This window comes from Misgurnus anguillicaudatus, chromosome 24 (assembly GCF_027580225.2).
Source record: "Misgurnus anguillicaudatus chromosome 24, ASM2758022v2, whole genome shotgun sequence".
In the NCBI taxonomy this organism is placed as follows: Eukaryota; Metazoa; Chordata; class Actinopteri; order Cypriniformes; family Cobitidae; genus Misgurnus; species Misgurnus anguillicaudatus.
In genome coordinates, this window is record NC_073360.2 from 4301657 (window position 1) to 4313966 (window position 12310).

The following is a 12310-nucleotide window of genomic DNA, read 5'->3' on the forward strand; positions in this document are numbered from 1 at the left end:
ACAACACCTTGTCATTTCCACCACCACCCTGTCATTTCCATCACCACGCACGTTTTTTAATAAATATTTCAAAAGTTCTCATCACAAATTAAAACTTTACCCACAATTTATGAGATCATGCTCTACTTAATATAACAATTCAAGTTATTTATTTTCTAATAAGCTCTAACCCAAACCAATATTAAATGTAAGAGTGTGACAGGTGAACAGTTCAGCTTTTGGTCCTCATGGCAGTTCATTTATCTTGTTGACAAATGTATAATTATTGTACATTGTGAAAAAATTGTAAAACTACTCACAAAAATAATCTTAGACAATTCTGGAGTGGCATAAGTAATTCTATTTTTAAATAACAACTGTATATTGAGATGTGGTGGAAATGACAATTTCTCTGGAAATCTAAGTTTGCCCTCTTACAGCCCTTCAAACTAGACAAATTGTTTAAACTTAACAAACTGTGTTACGTGACTTTTGAGCAAGTTTTTTTATTTCAAATTCACAAGGCTAAAAGTGCCCCTAGTTGAAGAATCACCCAGTTATGCTAATTTGAAAACCACGCCCACCGGGGGGAAAACAATCCAACCGTCTCCATTGACTGTATTGCGAGAGGCCGCCTCCTTGTAATTTCTGGCTTATAACAAAAAACAGAAGCTGCGCTTTGTCTCTATTAATGGCAAAAAACATCTCGCCTTAAAATGCTATTAGTCTCATCTACTTACATAAAGTGTCAGTTGAAGGAATAAAACGTTGCCTAAAAAAAATTCAGTCAGAATAATTTTTATCACTTTAATCCATGTGTACAAAACACTGTGCAGCATGTTTACTTACAACACAAGCAGTGGCCATTGGTTTCAGATAATATTGGTTCGGGTCCATATTAGTGCTGCAACGACGCGTCGACGTCATCGATTACGTCGACTATGAAAATACGTCGACATGCGTAAAATGCGTCGACGCGTCGCTGTTTACATTTATTTCGCGTAATGGCGGCTTCTGCTCCTGGCAGTGTTATCCATACATTGATTTGTTTGTGTGCGCCACAAAATCAACAATTGCCGCAACATTTACATTTTTATTTTCATTTAAAACGGCTTCATTTATTGTTGCGAGCACTCGGTGGTGCCTCTCTTGTGCATGCGCGCTCTCTCTCTTTCTCTGCGTGAAGCCCCTAGACAGCGCCTCTCATACATGACACTGAGTGAAAGAATTAAAAGTTGGCTGTGTTTTGTACTTGCATGTTCACGTAATTGTCAGATGTTACTGGCAGAGAAGACGACTGATTTGAGTTTATCATGAAAGGTTAGCAGTGTTTTCCCACACACACTGGTTCTCTATGTGCTTGTGCGTGAGCTCTCTCTCTCCTATGCCCCCGCATGCCTTCTGTAGTTCTGACTTGTCACACCGAAAGCATTTGAAAGGTTTAGCAACCTGTATGAAGTTTCTGGTGCTTTAGTAAGTTTGACCGTTGAATAAATCTCTTCCCACAGACACTACAGTGATGAGGTTTCTCTCCAGTGTGAACTCTCTCATGAACTCTGAATTGAGATGAATTAGTGAAGCTCTTTCCACATTGACTGCAGACGTAATGTTTCTCTCCATTATGGACTCTCTGATGGGTTTGTAAGTAACGTGAATGAGAAAAAGTCTTGTCACACTGCGAGCATTTGAAAGGCTTTACATCTGTATGAATTCTTTTGTGATTTAGTAAGGTAGCCTGTTGACTAAAACTCTTCTCACAGACACTACACTGATAAGGTTTCTCTCCAGTATGAACTCTTTGATGGGCTTGTAAGTTACACAAATAAGTAAACGTCTTGTCACACTGAGAGCATTTGAAAGGTTTTTCACCTGTGTGAATTCTCTTGTGATTTAGTAATGTATGCCATTGACTAAATCTCTTACCACATAGACTACAGTTATAAGGTTTCTCTCCAGTATGAACTCTCTCGTGGACTTTTAAGTTACACGAATAAGTAAATGTCTTCTCACACTGAGAGCATTTGTAAGGTTTTTCACCTGTATGAATTCTCTCGTGATTTAGTAAGGTAGCCTGTTGACTAAAACTCTTCCCACAGACACTACAGTGATAAGGTTTCTCGCCATTATGAACTTTCTGATGCACTTTTAAGTGACCTGACTGAGAAAATGTCTTCTCACACTGAGAGCATTTGTAAGGTTTTTCACCTGTGTGAATTTTCTGATGAACTTGAAGAATTTGATTTGTTTTAAAGTATTTTCCACATTCAGTGCAGCAGAAAGGTTTTTCACCACTGTGTGTCCTCATGTGAACATTTAGATTAGAAGAGCCACACATCTTCCCACAGTGAAACGGCTGCTTCTTCTCTGTGTGCTCTTCTGAATGAAGTTTCTTCTCTTGTGAGGTACTAAAGCTGATCTCAGATCTGGTGAAGAGTTTCTGTTCTGTGTGTTTTCTCTCATGTCTCTCTAAATGTCTCTGTGAGCTGAATGTCTTTCCACAGGTGATGCAGGAAAGAGTTTGTGCTGTCAGTCGCTCTTTTGATGTTGAGGATGTTAATTCTCCATCACAACATGAATCGCTCTTCACATCTGAAAGAAACATGAAACAATTAAATTGTCTTTTCAATCTTATTTACACAAAGAAGGATGAAGAATTGAGATTCTGGCATGCAGCACCTCAGTCAGTCAATAATGATCATAACACCTGTTGTGGGCGTTCAGAGTGTTACGACAATCAGTTACAGTTTACATATTACAGTTTAAGATTTCATTTTAATCTGTTCCTTAAAAAGAGCCTCCTGTCTCCTTCCCTGTGTATAGCAGCGTTTTTATGCTAAGAAACTACAAGCAATTTAACCGGCGCTCAGGTAGAATATATAGTTTAAGATAGGTGCTCTAGGGGTAGGGAAAAATCCAAAGACAAAAAAGCAGAGGGGTATTGCACAAAAGCAAGATAAGGGATTGAGATGGGATTTTCCTGTTACCCTGGCTGAATTTAGCCCTAATTCGGTTGCATGCAGGGAGGCTAAATTAATCTACATTAAATTACTAGAGATTTACTCTTTGCAGCTAGCAGGCTAACAACCAGGCTAAGATTAATCCTAGTGATTAATTCAATTCAAAGAACTTTATGTATCCCAGGGGAAATTGCTTTTGTGTTTCAATCATAGAAAAGAAAGAAAAAAGAAATGAAATAAAATAAAATTAAATAAATACATTTAAATATATGCCCATCAATGATTTAAAAAAGAATAGATACGACATTAAAAATTAATAAACTGTACCAATATAAAAAAAATTATTTACTTCAATTGTGAATTATCCTAGCACTTTCAAAGATGAGTTATTCAGCCTAATGGCCACAGGTATAAAGAATCTTTTAAAACGCTCAGTAGAACATTAATGCTGGGTACACACCAAAAGATAATCGGGCTGATTTTGGGCCGATTTCCCCCTTTCCGACAATCCTAGCTATGTCCCGAGTATCGCGATGGTTCTACAGATTATTTTATCAGATTGTCCCTTCGTGTGAGGTGTGTTAAGAGTGTCCGAACCTGCTCGGAAGAACGTCTGAGCCGCACCGCTCGCGAATCCTAAATATTCAACAGAAATCCTGATGTGTGGGGGAATCCCGAGGACAAACGCGAGCAAGCTATTGAGATTATCACGTGAAACGAAACCATTTTCAATCAAAAAGCGAGATGAGGGAAGACGGAAGCAGTCATGGCGCAGCACAAAGGCTGCTTCTCAATCCGTAGGTCGCATTTCCAGGCTGCATAGACGTCATCAAGACTGTCTTATTTCAGAATATGTAAGCAATAAGGTACGAGAGGCTGTGCTGTATCGTGAATAAGTAACGCTGAAGGGCGTTGTTAGGCACGACGCGAAGCGTAGTGCCTGCAACCCCTTCAGCCGTTACTTATTCACGACACAGCACTTGCCTGGAGTACCTTATTACTTTTATAAAACGGTTACCACACAATATTAAAGTAAAAAAAAAGATGAGTGCAACTTTCATTAAGTTAAATCAATAAAAGCATTCCTTACGCTAGAAAAAATAGTCCCTGACTGGGAACAACAACATGAAAGCTCAAATAAAAACAACAAACTGTTCTCAGACTTTGTCTCATTATATGTTTATGTGTTGCTAAGGGTGTTGCTAAGGGCGCAGTGATATTAAATAGAACCGTTGAGTGAAGCGGTCATAGCAGTGTTTTATCGTGAATAAAGCACACCTATTGACCAATCAGAATCAAGGATTGGAACTAACCGTTTTATAATTTTTAGTCAAAGTTATAAAATTGACTATTATTCCTAGTTTATCGTATATTGTTGTAATATACTTGTGACTTGCGAATGTAATGGTAAATGGTAAATGGACTGCATTTATATAGCGCTTTTAACAGACCTATGGCCATCCAAAGCGCTGTACATGTTGCCTCACATTCACCCATTCATTCACACATTCATACGCCGACGGCGGTGTCAGCCATCCAGCTCGTCGGGAGCAGCTGGGGTTAGGTGTCTTGCTCAAGGACATCTCGACACTTGGTCAGGTGGAGCCGGTGATTGAACCACCAACCTTCCAGTTTGTAGACAACCTACATGAACCACTGAGCCACTGCCGCCCAACTAATGCTCAGTTAACTTGAATAAACCAGGTTTCATGACGTATGCAGCCTGCATATGCGACCTCCGCAGGCTACAGTCTTCGGATTGAGAAACGGCCAAAGTGAAGTTAATGTGGACAGCAGAGATGGAGGATCAGCTTGTTGATTTGTGGCAACAGCACGAATGTTTATACAACGTATCTTGTAAAAATTATTCCAAGCACTATCATTGAAATGTCTTCCTGCATATCGTCCGCCATGCTTATTCTGAAGTCTCGTGAGATTATGTGGGATTTCCTGTGTTCACAGTCGAGACTCTGGTTAAAAATCTGTTTGTGTGTGGTGTGCTGTCTTTGACATATAATAGCACACACTATAGGAGCAAAACGGTTAAATCTAGGATTTTTTGTCCTCACATTTGTTTGTCATCTTATAAGATGAAGAATCTTTTGGTGTGTACCCAGCATTAGCAATGATCAGTCTCTGACTAAATGTACTTCTCTGGTCAGCCAGCACCCTATGTGGTGGGTGAAAGGAATTGTTCAGAATTGAATTTAGTTTTGACAGTATTCTTCTCTCAGCCACAACATGAACAGAGTCCAGCTCCATACCCAGTACAGAGGCAGCTCCTGGAATGAATTTGTCCAGTTGATTTCTGTCGGCCACCTTCATACTAATTTCCCAACAGACCACTGCATAAAAATGATGCTAGACACCACAGACTCATAAAACATCCACAGCATGGTATAGAAATACGATACCATTTCCGATTTTAATCAGCTAGTTCCTCTGTCAATCCTACTAGATATTCATGTGTTTAGTCACTTCATGGTCCTGCATTAAAATAGACATACCGTCATCCATCCAAGAATACATACGGTTATTTTAGTGTTATTATGAAGACTGGTGTCAGCAGTTTGATGAATACATTTATAAATGCAGTTGTTGAGATAAGAAATGGTTGATGAATTTGAAAGGCAGTTTCAATTGAGTACATAACAAGATCAATATGTAGACTAGGATTCAGGCATGAGAAATATCTCACTGGGAGAACAGTCGAACAGTCTTTATTTTGTGTTACAGCTTTCCCTATTGCCATTGGTGCAGTGGATTGCAACCATATCGTGCACACATGTCAGTTTTCAGAAAAGTGTTTTTAACACGTACCCGTGCATATATGCCGTCAAGAGAAGCTCAAGCCCACGTAAGCCAATCACCGGCAGCGCTGGTGGTGACGCGAACTGGTTCTTCATGTTGGAGGGAGGAGTTGTTGCAGTAGGTGATCGATGACGTCAAAGTACCGCAAGAGCGAGTTGATGAATCACACGTAGAGGTCTAATTTCGAATCGTTCTCGCGGTACTTTGACATCATCCGTCTGTCGGTTCTTGCAGCGCCGCATGAAGTCAAACACGCGTAAAATTGCTGACCTCTGAGCACTCGTCTCTGCTCCTCGACATAATGAAGCAGCTGTATTTGCAAATACAAACACAGGAAACGAGTTTGCACGAACATAAATGTGATCCTGGAAGTGTTCAGAGTAGCAGACTCACATGTAAACATAGGTCGCACTTTTGACGTAGGTGCGAGCTCTGGCGTATACTCTGTGACGTTGCCTGCTTAAACATCCGTTTGTCTTAGTTTACATGCTACCGTGCAACCAAAGATTCTCAAGGTCTCCACTCTGGCCGGAGTTTTTAGAAACAATCGGTTTCAGAGGCGAGTTCCCCGTCCACGTGCAAACCAGGGGCACAAACGAAGCCAAATCTCTGAGTCTTTAAAAATAACCATGTACGTGTAAACAGGGCCTAAAGCTGCCCTGTCCAATAAAAAACACACACCAGTTTGAGTTTGCTGTTCTGAAAAAGCATTGTCTGATGTGAACCATACCTCGCACAAAAGAGCTCTCAGAAGACCTATGATCAAGAATTGTTGACTTACATAAAGCTGGAAAGGGCTACAAAAGTACAGTTGAAAGAAAAAGGATGTGAACCCTTTGGGCTTAGTTGGATTTCTTCATAAATTGGTCATAAAATGTGTTCTGATCTTCAACTAAGTCACAACAATAGAGAAACACAGTCTGCTTAAACTAATACCGCACAAACATTATACGTTTTCATGTTTTTATTGAACACAACATGTAAACATTCATAGTGCAGGGTGGAAAAATTATGTGAAATCCTAGGCTAATGACTTCTCCAAGAGCTAATTGGAGCCAGGACTCAGCCAACCTGGGGTCAATCAATGTGATGAGATTGGATGTGTTGATTAAAGCTGCCCTGTCCAATAAAAAACACACACCAGTTTTGAGTTTGCTGTTCTGAAGAAGCATTGTCTGATGTGAACCATGCCTCGCACAAAAGAGCTCTCAGAAGACCTACGATCAAGAATTGTTGACCTACATAAAGCTGGAAAGGGCTACAAAAGTATCTCTAAAAGCCTTGATGTCGATGTGTCCACGGTAAGAAAGATTGTCTACAAATGGAGAAAGTTCAGCACTGTTGCTACACTCCCTAGGCGTGGTCGTCCTGTAAAGATGTGAAGAAGAATCCTAAAGTGTCAGCTAAAGACTTACAGAAATCTCTGGCACATGCTAACATTTTTGTTGACAAATCTACAATAAGGAAAACATTAAACAAGAATGGACTTCATGGGAGGACACGGCTGTCCACGGAGGAAGCCACTGCTGTCCAAAAAAAACATTGCAGCACGTTTGAAGTTTGCAAAAGAGCACCTGGATGTTCCACAGCACTACTGGAAAAAAACATTCTGTGGACAGATGAAACCAAAATTGAGTTGTTTGGAAAGAACACACAACACTATGTGTGGAGAACAAAAGACACAGCACACCAACATCAAAACCTCATCCCAACTGTGAAATATGGTGGAGGGGCATCATGGTTTGGGGCTGCTTTGCTGCCTCAGGCCCTGGACGGATTACTGTCATCGATGGAAAAATAAATTCCAAAGTTTATCAAGACATTTTGCAGGAAAACTTAAGACCATCTGTCCGCTAACTGAAACTTAACAGAGGATGGACGATGCAACAGGACAACGACCCAAAGCATAGAAGTAAATCAACAACAGAATGGCTTCAAGAGAAGAAAATACACCTTCTGGAGTGGCCGGTCAGAGTCCTGACCTCAACCCGATTGAGATGCTGTGGCATGACCTCAAGAGAGCGATTCACACCAGACATCCCAAGAATATTGCTGAACTGAAACACTTTTGTAAATAGGAATGGTCCAAAGTTTCTCCTGACCGTTGTGCAGGTCTGATCTGCAACTATAGGAAACGTTTGGTTGAGGTTATTGCTGCCAAAGGAGGGTCAACCAGTTATTAAACCCAAAGGTTCACATACTTTTTCCACCCTGCACTATGAATGTTTACATGTTTTGTTCAATAAAAACATGAAAATGTATAATGTTTGTGCGGTATTAGTTTAAGCAGACTGTGTTTCTCTATTGTTGTGACTTAGATGAAGATCGGAACATATTTTATGACCAATTTATGAAAAAATCCAACTAAACCCAAATGGTTCACATCCTTTTTCTTTCAACTGTACTTTTGTAGCCCTTTCCAGCTTCATGTAAGTCAACAATTCTTGATCGTAGGTCTTCTGAGAGCTCTTTTGTCCGAGGCATGGTTCACATCAGAAAATGCTTCTTCAGAACAGCAAACTCAAAACTGGTGTGTGTGTGTGTGTGTGTTTTTTTATTGGACAGGGCAGCTTTAATCAACACATCCAATCTCATCACATTGATTGGACCCCAGGTTGGCTGACTCCTGGCTCCAATTAGCTCTTGGAGAAGTCATTAGCATAGGATTTCATTTACTTTTTCCACCCTGCACTATGAATGTTTACATGTTGTGTTCAATAAAAACATGAAAATGTATAATGCTTGTGCAGTATTAGTTTAAGCAGACTGTGTTTCTCTATTGTTGTGACTTAGATGAAGATCAGAACACATTTTATGATGTGCTGTGGATGTTTTATGAGTCTGTGGTGTCTAGCATAATTTTTTATGCAGTGGTCTGTTGGGAAATTAGTATGAAGGTGGCAGACAGAAATAAACTGGACAAATTAATAAGAGGGGCTGGCTCTGTACTTGGTATGGAGCTGGACTCTGTTCATGTTGTGGCTGAGAGAAGAATACTGTCAAAACTAAATTCAATTCTGAACAATTCCTTTCACCCACTACATAGGGTGCTGGCTGACCAGAGAAGTACATTTATTCAGAGACTGATCACTGCTAAGTGTTCTACTGAGTGTTTTAGAAGATCCTTTATACCTGTGGCCATTAGGCTGTATAACTCCTCTTTGTAAGTGCTGGGACCATTCACTATTGAAGTAAATTACCTTTTTTTTATATGGGAAAAGTTTTTTATTTATTTATTTTATCTAATAATTTTTAAATCATTGATGGGGAATTATGCTTTTATTTCTTTTTTCTTTAATTTCTTTCTTTTCTATAATTGTAACATTAAAGCAATTTCCCTTGGGATTAATAAAGTTCTTTGAATTAAATTAATCACTAGGATTAATCTTAGCCTGGTTGTTAGCCTGCTCTGGAGCAGGCTAGCTGCAAAGAGTAAGGGTCCTATTTTAATGATTTGAAACGCAAGTGTGAAGCGCAAAGCGCAAATGACTTTGTGGGCGGATCTTGGGCGCTGTTGCTATTTTCCCGGTGGGAGAAATAACTCTTGTGCCAGGCGCAAATCAATAAGGGGTTGGTCTGAAGTAGGTTCATTATTCATAGGTGTGGTTTGGGTGTTATGTCAAATAAACCAATCAGAACGTCATCCAACATTCCCTATAAACGCAAGTGCGCAAGTTCCATGGCGGGTTACTATTATTATGACGGATTTACCAGGCGCACGCCAGGAGCGGTTCACAGCCGAGGAGACCGACGTTCTTGTAAGAGCAGTCAAAGACAGAGAAGTTGTTTTTTGTATGTGGATAGGAGAAACCCGCCCAAATCAGCATCGGTTAAACAGGCGTGGGAGGAAATAGCCACAATTGTCTCATCAGCTTGCATCCCCATCGTTGTGCCAAGCGCTACAATGATGTCAGGAGATGGGGGAATCCCAAGCTTGCCAGCATAAATCGAGCACGCCGTGTAACGGGAGGTGGATCTGCCTCTTCACATGACCTGACGCCAGCAGAGGACATCGCTGCGTCCACCCTCACCGCTGAAAGCTAAGAAACGCAAACAGTCCAACCCCAAAGTACACTTACAAATCAAGTTCACATACATTAAGGTTTCTTATGAAAACATTTTAATTATTATTTACATAAAATAAACGTAATACAGCCACACAACAAACTTATGAAAATATTTTAAATATTATTTGCATGAGAATTTTTTAACGCAGCCACACAATAAATAAAAACTATCACCACAATGCTCACCACAATGATTTCCCTTATCTCACGTGTTAATATTTTTTATTGTAACAATTTAGGATTTGCAAAAATAACTGTTGCATCTGTGTAGATTAGATAAGCAAAGTGTGTTTGCGTTGTGCACGCTATACATTATGGTCAAGCATGCACCCTTAAAATAGCATAATGAACCTCGCGCAACGCGCCGCTGACTTTAGAATAGGGTTTTTTTGGTCAGTGGCGCAATTGTTTTTTGAAACTGCTAAATAGCATCAGGGATGCAGGACACGCCTCCTTTTTTGCGCTGAACCGCCCAGGGAGCGCAAGTTAATTCACTAGTTTGCTGACGTGCGTCTGTGGAGGGAAAAACCCGCTGTTCGCCGGTGCAAAATACGAATGATACATGCGTCACTGACAAAGTCAATTGCGCTGGGTGCAAGATAGGGCCCTAAATCTCCATAGTAACTCCATCTAGATTGATTTTGCCTCCCTTCATGCAACCAGGTCAGGGCTAAATTCAGCCAGGATTAATGGAAAATCGATCCCTTATCTTGCTTTTGTGCAATACCCCTCTGGCTTGACACAGCTGCACGTTCTCATCCTTGCTCAACGGACTGAGCCAGGATGTCAAACAATCAGTCAAACAAAAAAAAGAGGAGAAGGAATGAATGAAAAGCCTTTATTAGGTATGGCTTAAGTCATAATAAATAAATAAGCCAACATGGTTTAACCAACAAGTGGTCTTCTTCTTGGTTCCTTCTCCTGTTTTTATGTTTGACTAAATGCCTGGGACCTGAACGACACAGGGGTAAGTGATTTAGGATAAAATTAAAGATATCCTTAACCCCTTAAGTACTCACATTTTTTGGTCTTTTGTTTATTGAGTTTGTGACTCAAACCCAAAACAGGTACTCACACAACCCTATATCACGCAATTACGTGACTATTTCACGTATGGACCAACGTGAAAATGTCACGTTTTTCCGCGTTTGAACGTGAGCATGTCACGCTTTTCTGTTTGTGTCACTGTCACGTATTGGTTACTCAACTTTTTTGTCCTATTTTCAAACCATTGTTTGAAAAAAACATAGATTTGGTGCTTGCGTTATATGTCACTTTAAGTATTTGTCACTTTAAGTATTGGTTTATAAAAAAAAGATGCAAGACTTATTCTTTTATATTTTCTAAACTTTAACCAATTGTTGCCTGACGTTGGGGTTAGAGTTTGTTTAGGTAAGGATGTCATTTTATGTAAATCTAACCATAAACCGAAGCGACAATGGTAAGAAATTAGGACAAAAAAGTTGAGTAACCAATACGTGACAGTGACACAAACAGAAAAGCGTGACATGCTCACGTTCAAACGCGGCAAAACGTGACATTTTCACGTTGGTCCATACGTGAAATAGTCACGTAATTTCACATGAAAATTAAAAAAAATGTACAAATACAACAATAATTGAGGACACATACCTGATGGAATAAAATCATCATCTTTCTCAGTGTGTTCTTCCTCTTCTGTATGTTCAGTTTTAATCTTCATCATGGGGTTCGTGCAGTCGATGAGTTTAACTGAACACATCTTCAGGATCTCTCAACGTTACAGACAGAATCCAGAGACTCTTGATCCTCCTGTAAGCTCTGTTTACTGTCACACACTGTAGTGTCCTGAGTGTCTGTGGGCTTTGATTCAGTATAACAGATCAAAGTCAGACTGAGCTCGGAGTCCTGTGTGTGTCTGGATTTCTCTTCAGAGAGTTTAGAGTCCAGCAGTGGCTGTGGTGTGCGGCTCTGATCTCTGATCATCCACACTGAATCCAGACTCCCAACATTAGTCACATGCACTGGATATTGTCACATATGCACTGGAAATTATTTGATGTTGTCTGATTCAGGAAAATTGAGTTAAAGAAGCACAAACCTCTCGATTGTTTGCTAAATCTCCTCTTGACCTCAGCTTTGTCTCCAGTAACGCCCCTTTCTTCAGCTGAGATTTTACTGTGATGAATTCTTCAATATATCCAGCATGGACAGATCAGATCCTGATTTACAGCACATCTCGTAATCAGCACTTAATTAAATACGCAGAGACAAGACTCTTTTAACACTCAACGAAACACGCAAGAGAGGAAAAACAACGAAGATACGCAAACACATCACACGCGAGCGCTCTTTCTTTCTTTCTTTGGGTGGGTTTTTCGGCGTAGTACTACTCCAAGTACCCCAGAGTGCACCCTGGACGATGGGGCGGGTCGACACGTTGGGATGGAGCGACACGTGTTGCCCCGCCCAGCTCGACAGTTATTGGCTTATGATTAAGATGAGCTTATTGGTGTA

The 12310-nt window shown here is 40.3% G+C and overlaps 1 protein-coding gene across 1 annotated transcript; it reads right to left on the reverse strand.

Moving 5' to 3' along the window:
* Positions 1-772: 772 nt before the first annotated feature.
* Positions 773-11560, reverse strand: LOC141361645 (uncharacterized). The gene is made up of 2 exons (XM_073863228.1): positions 11447-11560; positions 773-2568 (listed from the first exon to the last, which is right to left on the reverse strand). The coding sequence occupies exons 1-2, from the start codon at positions 11553-11555 to the stop codon at positions 1421-1423; spliced, it is 1257 nt and encodes a 418-aa protein (XP_073719329.1). The 5' UTR covers positions 11556-11560; the 3' UTR covers positions 773-1420.
* Between the last annotated feature and the right edge of the window lie 750 nt (positions 11561-12310).

Bases quoted from the DNA above. Each gene is read 5' to 3' on its own strand.
- LOC141361645 (XM_073863228.1), bottom strand. From the start codon at position 11,555: ATGTGTTCAGTTAAACTCATCGACTGCACGAACCCCATGATGAAGATT. The intron at 2,569-11,446 runs GTATGTGTCCTC...TGTTTCTTTCAG, and splicing joins TGATGATTTTATTCCATCAG to ATGTGAAGAGCGATTCATGT.